Source organism: Dasypus novemcinctus, chromosome 14 (assembly GCF_030445035.2).
Source record: "Dasypus novemcinctus isolate mDasNov1 chromosome 14, mDasNov1.1.hap2, whole genome shotgun sequence".
Taxonomy (NCBI): domain Eukaryota; kingdom Metazoa; phylum Chordata; class Mammalia; order Cingulata; family Dasypodidae; genus Dasypus; species Dasypus novemcinctus.
The window spans coordinates 104,675,993-104,695,484 of NC_080686.1; the positions used below are offsets into that span (position 1 = coordinate 104,675,993).

Below are 19,492 nucleotides of genomic sequence, written 5' to 3' on the forward strand. Positions count from 1 at the left end.
CAGGCCCCCAGCCCTTCCTCTCGAGCCAGCAGGCTGCACACCAGTGACCTGGGGGCCCCTCCAGCACGGCCCCCACCAAGCCTCTACCGTTAGCCCACCTGGGTCACACAGGCCACGCAAGCTGTAGCCAGCTGCGGGGACGCCACCAGCTCCTCTCAGCGCAACACGAGGTGACAAGGACAGTTTCAACGAGGGCCATCCTGAAATAAGCTCTTGGAAGGGGGGCTGAGGTGGTTCTCCCTGCTTGGGCCCACCCTGAGCACGAGGCCTCAGGCTTACCCGTTTGGAAACCTTGAGCCTGTTCTCATCCAAACTGCAGAGCACAGGCCCCTCCACTGGGGCCAGGCACTGATGACACTTACCCCGTCAGACCTGGACCACAAACATCCCGAAGGACGTGGCGCTCCAGAAACCTCCCGAGCACGGCCGCCTGTCGCTGACGGACGAACGGGCCCCCGGTGCTGGGTGGACAGCCGACAGCCACCAGCACCCGCTCTGCAGCGTTACGGTTACTCCAACAGGGGCCTGAGTGAGGCCTAACGTGGGGACGCGCGGCTTGTGTTTGTTTACTGTGTTTATTTATTGTGTTTATGGTGCAGTATGAGGCTGGGATCTCGAGGGCTGGTGCGCTGCTGGAGGGGTGCCGCGCCCCATGGGGACAGGCCTAAGCCCGCTTGTTCCCAAATACCTGCCTCAGGCCAGCTGCCTGCACACACGCCTGCCAGGGACCCGCGTCTGGGGCTGCGGGCCCCGTCTCCTGGGCCGGCGCTGGGCAAGCAGGGCCCCCCTCCCCCATCCCTCCTGCCTCCCCCTGCTCCCGGCCCACCTGGAGGCCCTCTGAGGAGCAGGGCCGACCCAGCGGATGGTCTGAGCAGGTCGAGAACCCAGAACCACCCTAAAGCCGCCGAAGAGAAGCACTGCACTCAGGTGACCCGAGGACACCTGGCGGAGGGGAGGGGGCAGCGCCACCCGGCCCTTGGCCCAGCTCCAAGCAAGGCGGGCAGGAGACCCTTCGAGAGGGCGGGCGACGGCCGCCGGGGGTAGGCTTGCTTTCTGGCCATGCACGAAACTCCACTACCGCCCTCCAGTCTTAACACGCTGAGGGTGCTGGGGTCTGCGCTGGCCCTTCCCGGGGAGGACGCCCACACCACGGGCAGCGCCCTCTGCTCTGCAGGAACGCCCTCACGTGAACGGGAACAGAGCAGCGGCTTGGACACAGTGAAGCACGACCTACAAGACGCCAGCAGCGACGGGCAGGGCAAAGCCAGAGGTTAGTTCAGGGCATTAAACACACTTAGCCTTTCGATACAAAGAAAATTCAAGTCATTTATTGAAAAACTGCTTGGTTTCGTCTTGAAATATATATTTGCTTTAGAATGATGTATTGCAGCATGATTCTCATGCATTTTAAAGTCCTTTACTTAAAAAAAAGTCAGCTGGAGGCGGCAGGAGTGTCACAGCCGCCGCGGCTTACCCACTGGCTGGGCAGGCCTCGCTGTCTCCTGAAACCAGTGGGTGCAGACGAACCGCTTTGAATGCGAAAAGCATCAACTGTGAGAGAGAGACTGCGCTGTGAAGCACGGTTCTGAACAGCTGAGGTGTCTGGGTACTGCACTCCCCCGGAACCTGAGGGCCTGGACAGACGAGGAACACCGCGTCGAGTCACTGGCTGAGGACGCATGCCTTCTGTTCCAGGCGGAACGGCGTCTTCGCAGCTCCGACTCCGGCGTCAAGCGAGGTGAGCAGGTGAGGAAGCTGGCAGAGATCATGGCGTGTGGGCCCTGGCGCTCACACGCGCCCTGCGCAGAGGCCAGCCGCCACCACACCCCGAGGTAGGCCTTGCTGGCAAGCCCGCGGAGGCTGCGCTGTGCCCGCCGCTCGGCTTGCGCGATTTTCCCAACGAGTGGCGTGCGGATGACGCGAGCGTCACGAGCAGCCTGCGGCTTCCTTCCCCGAGCCGGGGCGCGGAGGCCACCTGGCCTCCCTGGAGGGGCTTCAGACAGGGCTGCCGGGGACCGGGGCCGGGCACGGGCGCGCACGCGCACACACGCACGCACGCACAGCGAGGCTCTGGGATGGGCTCTGCACGCGGCCGCTCCCCACCCCCGAGCGAGAGCTGCCCGCGGGCGCCTCCTCGTCCCCTCCTCCCCGGGGTGGCCCGGCCTCTGCCCGCCGCCCACGGTCGGCGCCGCCAGCGCACAACTGTCAGATTCTCCAAGGGAGAGAGGAGAGGCTGTTCTGAGACAGGCCCGGTTGAGAACCATAAAGTAAACTCCTCTCCAGCAGCTGCAGCACCAGCCGGATGCGGGGAGACTGACGCCGGAGGTCCAGAGGCCTGGAGGCAGCCACAGGGAGCAACAGCTAAGGAGAGGTTTAGTCACCGACTCCACTGCCGCTACCTGAAGCATTTGGGTGGGACACCGCAAGGGATGTCACAACTGGTCAATTTCAATTATAATCTTAGAAATACAAAATCTTATTCTTTTCTAAATTGTGTAGTCTGTATTGCAAATTCGTTTTACAATTTAAAAACATGCAGAATAATATACCTGCAGAATAAAAGATAGAGTTGAAATCAAAAGGTCTTTTTCAATTAAAAAAAAAAAAAGGATTTCAAATGATTTCTTTTAATTGTGGAAAAAGTACTTAGTGTGGTATTTTTGCCTCGTGGCTCGAACCTGCGCTAGGAATTACGGCGCCTCGACTACTCCCGTGCGTGGACTCGGCGCCGCGCTTCAAGCGGCAGCGGCTGCAGCCCGCCTGGCAGCGTCGCCCCCGCCCGCCCGCCTGGAGCCCCGGCGTGGAATGTGTGGACGGCGGCGCTGGCTCAGACCACGGACTCCGTCTCGACCGGTCCCTGCAGGCCCTCCTTCCGCGACAGCTTCAGCACGGTGGGCGTCTCGCCGCCCACGTCTGCTTGGCTGCCCGCTGGCTGCGACGCCAGGCCCTTCTGCTCCTCCTTGGCCTCCTCGGCCACGTCGGGGTAGATGACCAGGAACGTGGCCGCCAGGAAGCCCAGGAAGGAGCCCACGGAGGCCACCACGGGGATGACGCGGACTGTGCCGACGGCGTCTACCACGCTCCCGAGGGCCGACGCCACCAGGATCTGGGAGATGTAGACCTGGCAGGAGAGGATGGCGCAGTCGATGCCGAAGCCGCGCCTGGAGTTGCCGGGGCTGTGGTGGACGTACTGCAAGAGAGAAGGACAGGGGTGAGGCGCGGAGGAGCCGGGGGCGTGTGATCTGGGCGTTACCGCGGAGCACTGGGCACGAGCCTGGCTCCTGCTGGGCTTCCGGCAAGCACGCTGCCCGCGTCCCAGCCCCGCTCCAGGGCGCGGGAGAGGCGGGAGGCCGAGCTCACCGGGCAGGCCGGGGGCGGGCGCGGGCCCCAGCCTGAGTGAGCGTTGGCTTCCCTGGGTCCGCCCGGCGGTGCGACGAGGCGATCTCAGCGCTCCCAGCAGCACCGCCTCATCGGGCGTGCGGCCGCAGCTCACCGGGCAGACAGGCAGGGCCAGGGGACCCTCATTTTTGTTTCTTGAAAAAATATGCAAAAGAAATCTGGTGTAGCTATTCTGCTAATATAGTAGACATAAGATTTATTACACAAAGTCCCTTTTTTAGAGGGAATTTTATTCCTAAAGATAACTTAAAAATATATAAATCCTCTCAGAAGATAAAAACAAAACTGTGAATGTGTGCACGTAGTCTCAAAATAGAAAAGGAAAACTAAGAGTACAGCAAAATAGACCAAACCAACAGGGGATTTTAATCCACTTTTCATGAAGCGGACAAAAACCCAGTAAGAGAAGGGAAGGGCTCGGCAGCGGACAGACTGCGCAGCGACCTGGCCTGACTGGCGCACAGACGGGCGCGGCGCCCTCGGGGTGCGGGAGGTGCCTGTGGCCGCCTGCCCGTGTGGGGCTGCAGGGGCGGCCTGTTAGCCTAAGGGCTGGGCCACGCAGAATGTGTTCTCTGTTGCGGAATCAACTAGAAATCGTTAGTGACAGGGTAACTAGAAAATCCCCAAGTGCTGGAAATTCATCAACACACTTCTAAATAATTCACGGTTGAAACAGAAATCACAACAAAAATTAGAAAAAAAATTAAACTGAAGGAAAATAAAACAACATATTAAAATTTGCAGAACACAACTAAAGGTGTGCTTAGAGAGAAATTTATAGCCTCAAGTGCAAACATCAGGATGAAAACTGCAAATTAAACCTAAAAAAAACAGAAGGTAGGAAATAATGACGCTAAGTGCAGCGATGAACAAAACGCCCAGCAAACACACACTGCAGAAGACGGGGGGCGCCAACCTTCTTTCCAATTACGTTAGCTCCCAGGTAATTAATGCCAGGACCAAAAAAGAGGGCATCGTTGCAGGTTCTGTGGATACCACAAAGATCATATTATGAATAATCTAATGCCAATAAATTTCAGAGTTCAGATTAAACAACAAATTCCGAGAAATACACAATTTAGAGTATCATCCTTCGTGCTAAAATGTTAAATACTTCCCCTCTGAGACTGAGAGACCACGGCTACACAGCATTGTATCAGAGGCTCTACCTACTGCAACAAGGCAAGAAAAAGAAAATGTATGGGGATTTGAAAGAAATAAAACTTCCATTACACACAGATAATATGACTGTGTATGTGGAAAGTCCAAAAGAATCTATGAGGGCAGCGGACTTGGCCCACTGGTCAGGGCGTCCGTCTACCACATGGGAGGCCCGCGGTTCAAACCCCGGGCCCCCTTGACCCGTGTGGAGCTGGCCCATGCGCAGTGCTCATGCGCGCAAGGAGTGCCGTGCCACACAGGGGTGTCCCCCGCGTACGGGAGCCCCACGCGCAAGGAGTGCCCCGTAAGGAGAGCCGCCCAGCGCAAAAGAAAGTGCAGCCTGCCCAGAAATGGTGCCGCCCACACGGAGAGCTGACACAAGATGACACAACAGAAAGAGACACAGATTCCCGCGCCACTGACGACAGAAGCAGACAAAAACAAGAACGCACAGCAAATGGACACAGAGAACAGACAACTGGGGCGGGGGAAGGGGAGAGAAATAAAATAAATCTTAAAAAAAAAAAAAAAGCTGTGGCCACTGAGTGGACCACAAAAAAGCCTGAAGTGCTGCCCCAAGCCAACTGCACGGGCGAGTCACTGACACGAGGCCAGAAGACGGGACAGAGGCCCCCTCTAGGGAGGTGGAGGCGCTCGGGGCCGCCGGGGCTGGTCCTGCTGGGCTGCTCGGACAGGCCCAGCTTCCCGAGGGTGCTCTCCTTCCCAAACACCCATTAAGTTGCTGACACCTGACGCGCACCCTTTCCATATTCACCTTGCACTCCGATTACACGGCGTAATTTAAAAATAATGCTGCCGTTAGATCCCCACTGGTGGTGCATTTGGGGTGCACCTAACGGTCAGCTTACCTTGCCTGAGTAATTCTGTAAGCGACTGGAGACTAACTAGTTTGGGTTTAGGAGGAAAGAGACGTGCGCTCCTGGTGTTTTTTCTCCTTTCCCTTTCCAAGGCTCTGCCTCTTAAAGCTGGGGCCATGACCAGCTGTGCCCTCAGCGCAGCCGCAGGAAACGGGGCTGGACAGGCTCGCCACGTGCTGACAGCACCACAAACACTGCGTGTCCAAGACTGGGCTGCAGCGTAAGGTACTTCTGCGGTAAACGCTACCCTGGTCTTGGGCCCTCGACTCATGCTCGTTTCCTACTGATGACCCGTTGAAACGATCACGTGTGGGTAAGTGAAACGCGCCTTCCTTAGTCTATCCACCTGAAGGGTTCAGCTCCGCCTCAAGGGGCGTGGAGAGGAACGAGCACGGCCTGGAGCCGGACAGACCTGGGACGGGCCCCGGGGTCGGCGTCCAGCCCTGGCGCCCCCGGCCCCGGCGCACCTGCTTGGCCTCGTGGTACTGCCCCAGCAGCGCGTAGGGGCAGTAGGAGATGCTCATGGAGACGATGCCCATGGTGCTGAGCATGGCCATGGCGACGTAGACGTGTGTGAACATGGCCATGACGGCCGTGCCCACCGAAAAGCCCAGGGTGCCCAGCACGTAGATGACGCGGATGCTCAGGTCGTAGTTGTCCAGGTACTTCTGTAGCAGGGCTGCAGAGAGAGGGCGGCTGCGGGAGCGGCTCGGGACGGCTGCGTCCCTCCCAGGCCCTCCCCGCGGCTGTGGCACTGACCTCCGACCCGGCTCAGGTACACACAGCCACTGCCGCCCATGCCCACCCACCCCGGGTCACACAGGCACCCCGACAGCCAGGCACCCTGCCCGCCCACCAGGCTTCCTGATCTCGGGCCATCCCTCAGGACATCCCCCTCCCCGGCCCCACACCCATGGCTTGGCCCCGCCTGCAGCACCCTGGGGGCTCCCGGACCCGCCAGGCCTGCACAGGGGGTCTGCTCTGCCCCGCCCCGGGGCTCCCCTCTCCTCTGGAGGGCAGCACCTGTCCGCAGGGGCTGCCGCCCACACCCGGCCCTGGCTTCGGGATGCAGGTCACTGCTGGATTGCTGTGGCTGCTCTCCAGCCACCCTTCCTGACCTCTTCCAGGGTGCGTCTCCAGAGCCCCCCGAGCGCGCCTCTGTCAGAACCCGCAACACCCTGATTCTTGCAGGCGGGCAGCCGGCCAGGTGGCGTTCCAGGACACGGAGGGCGGGACGTCTCGTGCTCGTCCCCAGGCCAGGCCGAGGCCAGAACAAAGCCGGCCTCCCCCCTCCCCCTTCAGCTCGAGGGTGGGCAGCAGCCCAGCCCGTCTTCCCAGGCCTGCCCAGGCCGCGCCACGCCAGGAGCCAGCCACCTGCCCCTCTGACGAGCGAGAGCTGTGCCTCAGGGGCAGCCTCTTCCCAGGGCCAGAGGCTCCCACTGCCCCTCGCCCGTGGGCCTCGCCCCCAGGACGGGGCCACCATGTCCTCTGCCTGCCCCGTGCCCTCCTGCTTGGCTCCCCGGCTCCTGCAGGCACCGGCAGCACCCCGTGCCCGCCCTGCTCTCTGTCACCGTCGGAGGCCAGCTCTGAGCCCCCAGGGCCAGGAAGTGGGTGGCTGGGGGCCAGCGAGCTGCTGCGACAGGGGACGGGGCCAGGCGTCTTTCCGAGCGGCGGCCTTGCTCGCTGCAGGCAGAGCTGCTGCCGGAACCGCCTCGGGAGTCCTGGCCTCCAGGCAGCACCGGGTGCCGCCACGTCCCTGCCGCCGGGCAGCGCTTACCTGAGCAAATAGCACCAGTGGCCGCGTAAATGACCAGGCCCCAGCAGCCCATCTTCACCCCGGCGTTGTAGGCGTGCCAAGCGGTCGAATTCGAGGGTGCCTGTTTCAGAGATAGAAACGTGTCTCAGGGGGTGGGGCAAATGCCAGTCTCTCTGGATAAGAGCGCTTAGTCCCTGTTTCAGCTGCAGGCAGCTGCTTATCTCAAAAGAAATGATGAAAACTATACTCGAAGGGTTCTCCCAGCCTCCCAGAGCCGTGCCCTTCTAACGTGTGGTGACTGCCATGCGCCTGTCAGGAGTGGCTGCTCCGTCCCTCGCCTGCGTCTACCTGGACCTGCTGGGCCAGAGCTCAAGCCCCCTCTCTTCCGGGCCTCACCCAAGAGGCCTGCAGCCAGGCTGGGCAGCTCAGAGCAGACACCCAAAGGTGCCGGGCCGCGGGGTGGGCCACCCAGACCTCCCAGCCGGCCCGGCCCAGCCCCCGTGCGGCCACGGGCACGGGCCCAGCCAGGGCTGGGGTCTGAGGAGCTCACAGCCGGGCCTGGCCAGGGCCGTGGGAGGTCATGGGCCAGCCGCTCTGTCTGGGGTGGTGGGGGGCGGGCTCACCTGAGGTCTGCTTTAGAGACCCCAGCCCAGCCCCGCACCCCAGCTCGTCGCCAGGCCCGTGCTGCCGGCTGGCGCCCGCGTGCCCACTCAGCCCTGCACGCCAAGCCCGGCACAGCGCGGCCTGCGCCCCACGCCCGGCCCAAGGGCTCGAGGACGCGCGGCCTCGGCGGCCGGTGGGCGCGCCCCGCGGAGGGGGGTTCACACGCCGGCGTCGCCCGCTGCCGCTCGCGCCTTCCCGCGCGCGCCTCTCCTCCTCGGCGCCCCCGTCCCGCACGCCCGGCAGGGGAGGGGGCGCCGCTCACCTTGGGGTCCCCCTTGAAGATGACCTGGCCCATGAAGTCGGTGTAGAAGACGGCCTCGGCGATGACGGAGAACCAGGTGAGCAGGTGGCAGAGGCAGAGGCGCAGCAGCTCCCGCGGCATCTTCAGCATGGAGAGCCAGAGCAGCCGCACCGTCGTCTCGCCCTCGCCCTCGCCCTCCTCGCTCTCCGTGTCCCCGCTGGAGGTGGTGGCGCCGCTCTGGTTGCGGCGCCGGCAGCGCTGCCGCTGCCGCTGCTGCAGCTCGTACAGGTCGTTCATGCTGCGCGAGGGCTTGATGAGCACCACCGCGTTGGCCCGCCGGAAGCGGTAGCAGTGCGAGCCCATCTTGCCGTAGTAGGAGAAGGTGCTGGAGGCCTGCCGGCGGAACGCGTGCCGCCGCCGCCGCGCGGAGCCCAGCGCGCCCGAGGGCTTCACGTCCCCGCGGGTGTAGCCCCGGAGCACGTCTCCGCGCGGGGAGCTGCTTCCGTTTGGGACTTTGGCTTCGTTCAAGTGATTATCGAGCAGCCCGCCGTCGTCCCTTGCGCCTTCCCTGAGGAACGCCGACAGGCGGAGTGGCGTGGCGTCCGCCAGCTCCTGGCTGGTGCTCCGCGGGGTGCTGGGGCTGGAGGCGTCGCGGAAGATGGACGGCTCGATGTCGCGCAGGAAGAGCAGCTCGGGCTCCAGGTCCAGGGCCGCGTCGGGCACGTGGAGCGCCGAGTCGCTCTTGCTCCGCACGATGCCCACGTCGAGGTAGTCAAGGCTGAGCTCGTGCTCCGACTGCACCTCGTCGGGGAGCAGGGCCACGCCGTAGGGCCCGGCCCCATCGGGGGCCTCTGCGCGGGCAGCAGCCAGCAGGGGCCCGAGCCTGGCGTGGGCCTTGTCAGCGCCCCGCTCCTGCTGGGGGCTGTACTGCTCCTCCTCGATGCTGAAGAGGTGAAGGGCCACGGACACCGTGAAGACGATGGCGGCGAAGAAGAAGAGCACCTGGTTCTGCGTTTTGAACCAGCTGCCCAGGAACGTCTGCGTCCAGTCCAGGCCTCCCAGGACGTAGCCGACGGCCCCGCCAAGGCCTGGGGGTGACAGAGAGCAGAGCGCGGCTGTGAGGAAGCAGGAGCGGCTCGCGCTAAAGGTCTAGAAGGTTCCACCCTCCGGTGGGGCAGGGCCACTGCTCAGCTGCAGCTACGTTACCAGGGAGGGGCCACTGCGTACGGACGGCGAGGAAGGAAACGGTGAGGAAAAACAGAACAAGGGAAACATGAAAAGCCGACTCGAATCTAACCAAATCTGCAGAACCCAGCTCAGAACCGGGGGCGAGCCGCGGCCGGAACCCGCCTCCTGTGCAGGCGACTCCCCCGGGGTCCTCCCTGGGCATTCCCGCTCCCTGGGGGGGCCCACACGGGGCCCTCGGCTTCTCCCACTGGGGAGGCCGCCACCATGCCGGCTGGCCCCCCGCCCTCCCCACTCCCAGCTCCCACCGTCCCCTGGTCCCGCTGGGTCCCGTGGTCAGCAGAGGACGCCCCGGTGGCCCTCCAGCCAGAGCCCTGTGGCTCTGAGGCCCTTGGCCGCGAGTGGCCAAGGATGCAAAGGGAGCCGCCACCGTGCAGGACCGTGTCGCCTGCCCAGAAGCTCGGGAAGGGGCCTGCCAGGGCGCCAGCACCCAGCCCCCGCGCCGCCCATGCTCTCCGTGCACCAGGACCCAGGCCGGGGCGAGCATTACCGGCAGAGAAGGCGTGGATGTTGAGGGCCATGTCCTGCTCCTCGCTGTCCACCACGTCCAGCAGGTAGGCGCGGATGGGCCCCTCCGTGGCGTCTGCGCTGAAGTCCAGGACCACCACGCCCAGCACCGTGAGGACGATGCCCACCGGCTGCCGGCCAGGGACATCGCCGAGCGCCAGACCTGCGTGGGGCACACGACCAAGGACAGGTCCAGGGACAGGCGCCGCACCTTGGGGCGTCGCGACCACGTGCCCGGGGCCAGGAGGGGCGTCCACGCCCCGTGCCCCGGGCCCTCGGGAAAGTGGCTGGCCTCTGTTTCCCATGCTGGCTGGCAGCAGGGTTATTTTCCCTCCTTCCTCACAGCAGATGTCCACAGAGCCTTAAAGAGCTTCTCCTCCTCCTCTTTTTAATCAAAAAGGAGAAAACAGCCCCTCCTGTCCCCACACCGCCACGATGGCAGTGGCTGCGCGGGGAGCAAGATGGACGCAAGTCCGCGCTGCCCTGCGTGGAAGCTAACGCCAGCCCCACCCCAGGCCTGGGTGCCAGGGGGGAGCATGCGGCTTTGTCTGCCTCGGTGCCCCCGCCCCTGGCACAACAGCCAGCACCAACGCGCAGTCGTATCGCCTGAAGGGATAACGCATCCAAAACTGCCGCCTTCCAGAAGGAAGACCCGGTTGGACCGGTCTTTCCAGTGCTCTACAGTTAGCACACATTTCTTTATTTTCAAAGTTTCTTTAAGAAAACTTCATCTCTGATGGCCAATCCTCAGACTGTTCGAAGAACCAGGCTGCAGCCAAGGCATCCAAAGGAGACCCACAGCTACCTGCACGATATCCCGGAGGGACTCGAGACCTGGAGGAAAGTAACACCGCAGCGCACTAACTGCTTCGCTGGGCGATTTCCAAGCTAAGTCTCTGATCAGCCTGGCTTTCCGGGAGAGATGCAGCCACGAGGAGAAAGATGCTAATGGTCTCACCTCCTGAGCGGGTTTTAAACCCCCCCAAAGCAGCTTTGATCACACCTGAGTTCCACCTGCCGCAGAGGAATCTGCTCTTGAGCCCAGGGATCAAACTGCTCTCCCACAATGGACGGAGCCCCCTTCACTGCTGGTGAGACCCTGCGGGACCCACCCTCTAGCAGAGAGAGGGGGCGGCGGCAGTGGCTGCAGGTCTGCAGCTGGGCCCAGGGCCAGCACGGACATGGAACACCTGCCCCCAGGAGGCCGCGAGGGGGCTTCTGGCTGGGAGCCCTGCTGCCTCCTCCGGCGGAGCTGCCCGTGGAGGGCGCGGGGCCCGAGGCGGTGCGGGCCAGCCAGCGTGTCGGGTCACTTTCGGGTGGGGTCAAGCCCGAGAACGTGCCTAAGACAGCATTCTCTCTGAACCTCAGTTTTCTTCTCAGTCAAAATGAAGGAAGTAAAGGTGACTCCCAGGCCCCAGCTGCCCCAGGCCCTGCAGGTGCCAGGACGAGTAGCAGCCCCTGGACTTCAGCCTGGGGGTCTCGGGGAAGCTCGCCCCCAGCCCCATCCTCACGGAGGGCTCTGATAAGCTAAGCAACTTTCGCTACACCGCTACCAAGTTTTCAGTGCACGTACTCCTCTTCCAGAACATTCCAACACCACAGCTACCATATGAACTGAGGCAGACCTGGAGGCAAAGGTCTCTATTTCAGAACAGATTATGCTCCTGTCTTAAAAACTTGTTGCCAGAAAATAAGGTTTTCCTTTGGACAGTTTGATAGGTGCCCTGAAGACAAACATTATTTTCCCACACACAGTTGCTTTAATTAAAAACAACAAGAATAGGCAAAACGGAACAAAACACACACGTGGAACAAAAAACAATACAAATATTGAATTAGGTTCTGGACATTTTCAATACCACATCTAAGAAAAGGAGAAAAAAAAAAGAAAAGATAATTTCTGAAAAAATGCTGGAAACAGGATGCGGTGTCAGATATGCATTAAAACAAATGGATCACAACAGGAAACCTTTTCCCTGTGAACAGGTTGCTCCGGCTTTCCCAGCAGGCCGGCTCCCGCGCTGCCGAGCGCGCCGTGCCAGCAGCCAGCGCCAGGGCAGCTGGCGGCCAGGCCCGGCTCGGCCACCCGCCCCTGAAGCGCAGGGGGCCCGGCCCAGAGCCCGCCGAGCCAGTGAACACGACGCCCCCCCGGCAGGGAAGTCACCGGCCAGGCCTCCGCTGCCCGTGCTCTGGGCTGCGCAGCACTTACCGATGGCAGAGCCGTTGAGGAAAAGCGCGATGCCGAAGAGGACGCCGATGCAGAGCGCTAGAATGAACGGCCGCCGGCGGCCCCAGCTCAGGGTGCAGCGGTCACTCGCGGAGCCAATGAGGGGTGTGCAGATGAGGCCGAAGATGGGGCTCAGGAACCAGGTGAGGCTGTAGTACTGCTCCGGGAGGCCTGGAACAGCACACGCCAGTTACACGCACACGCAGGCACCGGGGACACACACGTGCACACAGACACGCAGGGACACGCAGATCAGAGGCTGCTCAGGGTGGACCTGGTCCACCTGCGAGGTGCGGTGATGCTAAACCAGCCACCCCCGCACTGTGAGGACCAAGGGCCAGGGCCCGGAGCCGCCGAGGGCAGCCCTGGACTCTGGAGCCCGGGCGGGCCTGCAGCCGGCCCAGGTCCATCACCAGGGCTGGGAAGGAACGCGCGCACACGGCGGACACACAGCACGCTGGAGCCTGGAAGGCCCCTCTGGAGAGAGCCTGGCCCAGGGCCTGCGGCAGAACCCAGGGCCTTCTGGCACGGGAGCCGCCAACGCCACCTCAAGGGTGCTGCGCACTCTTTCTCCGAGCCCAAGACACTGTCCCTCGACAACGGACAGCCCAGAGCAGGAGCTGGATGGGACCGCGGCTCCAGAGAGGCCGTAGGAACCCAAGCCAAGTGCACACTGGGCTTCGCGGGCTGACTCGGGGCGGAGGGGCCAGCTGCACCCGACATGGCCCCAGGTGGGGTCCGCTCGTGGTGTCCAAGCGGCTGCTGAGTGGGGGACAGGAAAGAGCACCAGCTGCGTGCCCAGCTCGAGTTCGGCCTGGGGGTGGGTTATCGTGCCAGTCTGTAGATGTGGACTCCGAAGCTCAGAGAGGTCAGGCAACCTGTCCTGGGCCATGCAGCTGGAGGACTGACAGCCAGGGCTGCCTGAGTCCAAGCCCACCCCCCCACTCTATGTGCTGCTCGCACTGCCCCAGCCCAAATGCCTGCTGGCAGCAGAACGGGTAGACGACGAAGCAGCTGTCCCAAGAAGCTCTCCCCAGCAAGGAGGAGCAACAAGCCACAGCGACTCGCCAAGGCAGGGTGGCCTCTGGCGCCTCCCTGTGAGCCTGAGGCCAGACACAGAAGGGCACGTCCTGAGAGGCTGGCCACAGTGCGTGCAGCAGGGTGGCCTGCAGCGGGCGCGCGGGGGCGGGCTGGGGGCGCGGGGGCGCGCATGCGCATCCCGTGACCAGGATGGCGGTCACGTGCTGTGCTCACACGGTGGCAACTCGTCGAGCTGGGGACCTCGGATCCAAGCACTTCGGCATGTTGAACTTTAATGGAAAAGTTCACTTAAAAAATCAAGGCACGCAGGCACCGGAGAGGTGCCTGGCTAACAGCGACCCCAGCACAGAAAACTGAGAAATGGAACATTGTGTTGAACTGGTAAAAAAAATAAGCTCGTGGAGAGGAGGAAATCATTTTCAAAGAAGGGAAGCACCTTTCAAAATTACTGCTAACGTGCCCATTAAAGCATGGATGCGTGCAGGCTAGAATTTAAGGTGTTTGCTTTGACCTTGACCTATACACGACTTCAGGAAGGTTGAGTTTTATTCCTGTTTGAAGTCAGCAAAATGCCTCAGGAAACACGAAGCCTGCTGAGTGGGCTCCGGCGGGGTGTGCTGTGCTTAGGCGGCAGGCCCTGGCTCCTCATCTTTCATCGCCCAAGCTCTGCGGAAAAGGAGCAGCAGCTGCTGCCCGCCGTGGCGACGGTGGCCACGCTTAGGAATGCGCGGCCCGTGCAATGGGGCCTCCCTGCAGGGCCACGGCCCATGTGTGCCCATGGCACCTGCCTGCCCCACGGCGCCTGGCCCCGCCTGCCCGGGCCTCCGACGCCCGGAAGTGCTTCTGGCTGCCTGCACACAGGCTGACACCCGCCTCCCTGCCTTTGCTCAGCACCTCCTGTGCCCCTCCCTTACCTGGGCATACCACTGCCACTGTCATTTCCACATCGCATGGAAGCCCTCAACGCGCCTTGGGGAGACGGAGCTCCCTGTGGGCAGTGGCTGCTCAGCTGCCTCTCCCCGCTGTTGCCCACCTGGGCAGCAGACACACACGGAGGCACTGAGTGCTTGTCGAGCTGTGCCAAATGTGCAGGAGCCGGGCAGGGAAGCCCACTGCGTCCCGCTTGGGGTGCAAAGTCCACGTCTACTGGTCAGGTCTGCACTCCCCGTTCTGCCCAGCCGCTCCGCTGACCTTCTGCTCACTCCCTCTCCTGACCCAGCACTGCCACCCGGGCCAGCCCACAGTCTCCAGCACCACCTCTGCCCCTGCTCCCAGCGGCCTTCAGTGTGGCCTACCAACTCCTCTCCCAGATCCTCAGCCCCGGAAGGCCACCAGCTGCTGTCTAACTGGACGCTTTGCTTCCTGCCCTCCCAGGCCTGGCCTGGCCATACGCACAGGACCCTGCTAGCATCGCAGCTCGGGCACTGGCTGACTGGTGGGACGCTGGTCCGGGCACTGGTGGCCTGGCACCCACGTGATGAGTGGCCTGTGGGCTCCGCCCTGAGAACGCAGCCAGCAGACCGCAGACGTGGCCGCCCTCATGCCTCCCGGTCCAGGGACAGGCAGACAGCAGCAAAACAGCACGCTCGTGGAGAAGCCTGCACGCAGGAGCGCCACAGGGCGACCCGGGGTAGGGAAGCTCACGGTGCCACCGAGCCGAGGCCAGCGGGGCGAGCAGGCCAGGGAGAGGAGCAGGACGAGCTGCAGGCAGCGGGGGCAGCGTGGCGACGAGGCGGTCGAGAGGGCGGAGCTGTGCTGGCGCCAGCTGCCTCCTCGGGCCCTGCTGCCTCGGGACAGGACCTGCCTTCGGCGTCGGCAGGACCAGCGCCTGCGGTGGGCCCTGCGGCATTCCAGCCTGCTTGCTCAGGCTTCCTCCAAACCTGATGCCACATCCTGCGGACACCGTCTGCTGGCCGTGACCCTGGCCGAGGCTGCAGGGGTGCCATGCACGCGCGCCCAGCTGGGAGGTTGGCCGGAACCCCTCTGCCATCACCTGTGCTATTGGGAGAACCTTCCGTGTACACTCAGGGCTTCTCTAGTTCTCCGGGTCCATGGCTCTGAGCAGGGGTTGGCAAACCACAGCCTGGGGCCAAACCTAGCAGGCCACCTGTTTCTGTGCAACCCACAAGAGTTTTTACATTTTTAAACGGTTGAAAAGTTGGAAAAAATTCAAAACGAGACTATTTTATGTAAAAATTCTATGAAATTCACATTTCCATGTCCCAAATAAAATCTTACTGGAAGACGGCCATGTTCATTTGTTTACATAAGGCCGTGACAACGGGAGGGCTGAGCCGGGCCAACGGGGACCACGTGTCCTGCAGCGTCTAAATACCGACCGCCGGGCCCTTCACAGAAAAGGTGCGCCCGCCCGCCCCAGCTCCAGGAGGTGGCTTGGTCTTGGCATTGTTGAGAGCGGCTTTGCCTCTTGTGATTTTCTCTTTACTTGTGTCCCCAACGAGCCTCGACTCTGCCCACAGGGACGCTCGAACACGCGGCCGTGGCCGTGGGCCTGGAGGTGAGTCCCCGGCACACGCACGCTGCGGCAGTAGAGGGCCTCGCGAGCGCGCCTCCCTCGGAGCGCCTGCCAGAGCAGCACCCAGGGGCGCTGTGTCCTGTGCCAGAGCCACTGCTCTTCTAAGGCCGCGCGGCCCCAGGGAGAAGGCGGGTCCGGCTTCCTGCGCACACCCCCAAGCCCCCGGCGGCGGGACCGAGCCCAGCTGCACGTTCCCAGAGCCGGCGCTGCTGTGCCAGTCCTCAGTGCGCCGCCCGGCCTGGGGGGCCTGCCCGCTGTGAGGGGCCGTGCTGGGGTCGGCGAGCGCGTGCAATGGTGCCGCGGCGGGGGGCGCCAGGATGAGCCTCTGCCTGGGGTGCGCTGCCGTGGCAGCCAGGCATGGAGGGCGGCGCGGGCCAGGAGAGGCTCCCAGGGACGGCGTTCGTAGGAGGGGCTTTGGAAATTCACTCCTGTCTGGCAAGAGGCGTGTAATCTGAACCTGACCGCTGTGGGGAGGGGTGCTGCGCGGGCCAGGCCCACGCTTGACTCGCTGCTGCCCGCCCGGGGAAGAGCAGCGGGCAGGCCTCGGGAGGGAGGGGAGCTGCCTGTGCGCCCCCCAGAGCCTGCGCCACAGCAGGCCGTCCCGACAGGTGGCACCCCCACGCCCCTCTTCCCCCGCCCCCCCCCCCATGCCCAGACCCGGAGGCACGCTGAAGCCACGCCACCCCCCACTGCCCTGGAACCTGCTCCAGGTCACAGCAACACTCTGAGCCCCGGGGGTCTCCCAGGGCCAGGCATCGACACCCACCCCACGACTCCAGCCCCGCCCGCCACCTCCAGGCCCAGGGCTGCCTCCTCCCGCTCCAGGCCCCACCTGTGCCCTCCAGAGACCGTGGGGCCAGGGCCAGGCTGCCCCCACCCCCCTGATCGAGGGGCCGCTGCGGGCCTCGCAGGGGATGCGGCGCGGCGCTGAGGACGGAGCACCCCCAACACCCTGCCCTCCAGGGGACCAACAGCGTCCCATGAAGCAGTGGGTCCAGGGCCCCACAGGCCCCCTGGGCATGGAGCAGGGGTGCGGCTTAACTGCTCCCCTCACCCAGGGCGCCAGAGGCCATCTCCCGAGGGACAGCAGTCAGGCCAGGCCAGGGACCAGGGGACCCGGGGGAGTGGACCCGGGGGCACAGACCAGATGGTGACTGCGCTCCACCGGGCACTGGTGGGCAGGGGGCTTCCCTGACACTCTGGACCGAGAAGCCTGGGCACGGCTGGGTCACACCCGGGCAGCCCGTCTCCAGCCAATATGCCCACCCCTCACCTACTGCTGACTCGCCCAGCGGGCCATGTGCAGGCCAGCGCAGCCTGGGGACAGGCTGGTGGCGAGGTGTCCGCTCGGCCGTCATCTGCATGCCCACAGGACCCCGGAGGCACAAGAGGAGCAGAGCCCAGGGGAGGCTCCAGCCACGCCCGCTCCGCTCCGGGACAAATGCTTGGGGCCCCCAGAGCTGACACCTGCCCCCACTGTGCTGGGCGCCAGCCGGTCACTTCAACCAGCTGCCGCGAGGGCCCAATGGAGTGAGAGGTATCAAATGTCCTATGAAAGTGGGGTGCAAGCAGGGTCTCCCACACTCCTGCTGACACAGCCGGGGGTGCCAATGGGACCACCAGCAGCAGGCACCGCCCAGCACTAGCCATGTCCAGATGGGGAAACCGAGGCATGGGGAGGTTATGTGGCCTTCCCAGGATCACACACGGGCCAGAGCAGTAGTCCATCGGGAAGGCTGGCTGCAGAGGCTGGACTCCTAACCAGCGCAGGGTGTCACCCCCGTTTTGTGGGTGGGCCCCACTTCCCAGTGGATCTCGGGCTCCTTCTCAGATGTGCAGACAGATGCCACACGAATCCAACAGCTCCGGCCCCCAGGCAGCCCCGGGGCGCCGTCTCCTGGAGGGCTGTCCCTGGAGGGCTGCTCTGCCAGCAGGCCCCGCATCCAGGGGCTCGGGAGGCCGCGGCCACGGCCCTGGGAGAGCCAGAATCCCACCAGAGCGCCAGGGGAACCAACTGGGGGGGTCGGGAGGGGTGCCGCGGCTGCGCGGGCCGAGGAAGGTGGGCGTGCCCCAGAAAGCCTTTCTGCTCAACTCCCTACAAGTAAACTCTAGGCTGCAAAGAAGGTTTAAGCGCCAGGCACTCGGCCCTTGTTTCAGAGCTCCCACGGCAGAGCTCACGGACAGCCCTGCGGGAAAGTGGACACGGTGGGGGCGTCCGGGGCCCGGGGCAGCGGGCTGCAGTTAGGCATGTTGGCCAACAGGATAACTGTTACACACCATTTCTTTAAAGGAATCAGGAAGCGCACGGGGTGCAGCCGCCCCCTCCAGCCCGCCTTGCGCCCCGAGCGCCCGCTGCCCACAGGCTGCCCTGAGCCACCGGCAAGAGGTGCGCTGGGACGCGGTGGCCGCGGCACTTCCCAGAGAGCTATAAACAAACAGCACGCCAGCTCCTAGTAAATAACTGTTGTTTTTTTCCAGGCAGAAGCTGAACAACAATGGTGGGAGCAGGCAGGCTCACTGTTCACAGGAAACACTCACCGTGTCCCCTCCAGGCACAGGGCCGTGAGGTCACAGGACGGCGCGCCCGCCCCCATTCACTGCGCGCCTTTTGATAAACTGGTGCATCGGGGAGGGGGGGCAGCGGGAAAGCTGCCTGTAAGTGCTTAACAAAGGATCTGAAACAGGAGTGGGAACTCATACTCCTTCTCTCAATGAACAAAGCCTTCCACATCAAGATACGTTTGTATTATTAGACAAAATGTCACAAACACAGTAAATCCATGAGAACCAGCTCTCGGTGGGAAACACTTGACATCCTCGAGTGACCTCTGACGGCTTAAGTCAAAGATGAACGACCACGACCATCCACTCTCGGGACCACAGGCCTGGGAAAGCAGCAGGCCCTGTCCTTTGGAGGCAGGCGCAGACGCACAAATGCCACGTGTCCCCGGCTCATGCAGCAAGACCCACGAAGGGCTGCTCTGCGGCTCTGGGGAGGCCTTCCTGGGCAGATACTGCAGCCAAAGGGGAGGGGGCACAGAGCAGCAAGGAACATTCCAGAATCACTGGAGTCATGGGACTGCTAGGAGGAGGGATGCAGAGGAAGGAAAGGAAGCTCAGGTGCTTGGGGCTCTGCTTCCAACAGCACCTTCCTGCCGTTTGAAAGCAGAGGGGAGTGTAGCGGCACGTGCCCTTCCTCCTGCCACCACAGGGGCCTCTGGGCCCCTCCACACCCGGGTGCGTGGGCGAGGCCATGGAGCCCCTTTCCCAGGAGAGGCCCAGCAGCGGGAAGGCCGAGAGGAGCTGGGCCCTGAACTCGGCGCCCGGGCAGGCCTGGCCGCGGCTGCGCTGCGCAGGGGTGGAGGAGTCACCGGCACTCAGGAGCACGACGATGGCAGCGCAGGAGCAGCTCTGAGAGAGGGGCTGCTACAGAGACCCCGCCGGCTCTCGTCCGGCCACTTTCCCCACACCGCGAGCATCCTCAGGGAAGGCTGTGGCTGTAAAGAGGCGACATGGAAGGCCAGGCTCCGTTTCTCCACTGAGTGCTCCCCACAGGTCTGCAATGGCCAAAAGGGCTCCCCACACTTGGAGCGGGGGCTGTGGGAGCAGCCAGCACTCAGCGGTGGTGCTCAAACCAACGCAGGACCTACTAACGTAATTCTGGCAGTTTCAAATGATCTTTCTTCTGGTAAAACCATCATTCACGGCTCCTTACGTTGCTGCCTGAGGCTGGGCTGAGGGTCAAGGGAACAAACGGCCACGGCCACCGCCAGCCGCAGCGCCAGGGCCTTCACCACCCTGTGCAGGGGGTGCTTCTATTTGTAAGTGAGGAGGGGCC

General features: G+C 63.2%; 1 protein-coding gene across 2 annotated transcripts in view; it reads right to left on the reverse strand.

Moving 5' to 3' along the window:
* Positions 1-1,306: 1,306 nt before the first annotated feature.
* Positions 1,307-19,492, reverse strand: part of SLC45A4 (solute carrier family 45 member 4) — a 105,204-nt gene continuing 87,018 nt past the window's right edge. For both annotated transcript variants that reach the window (XM_058276103.2, XM_004453486.4), the window contains exons 3-8: positions 12,060-12,248; positions 9,834-10,013; positions 8,120-9,186; positions 7,216-7,315; positions 5,906-6,117; positions 1,307-3,190 (exon numbers count right to left, since the gene is read on the reverse strand). In XM_058276103.2, coding sequence (XP_058132086.1) covers positions 2,828-3,190; positions 5,906-6,117; positions 7,216-7,315; positions 8,120-9,186; positions 9,834-10,013; positions 12,060-12,248 — 2,111 coding nt within the window. In that variant the 3' untranslated portion in view covers positions 1,307-2,827. The remainder of the gene's footprint in view (positions 3,191-5,905; positions 6,118-7,215; positions 7,316-8,119; positions 9,187-9,833; positions 10,014-12,059; positions 12,249-19,492) is intronic.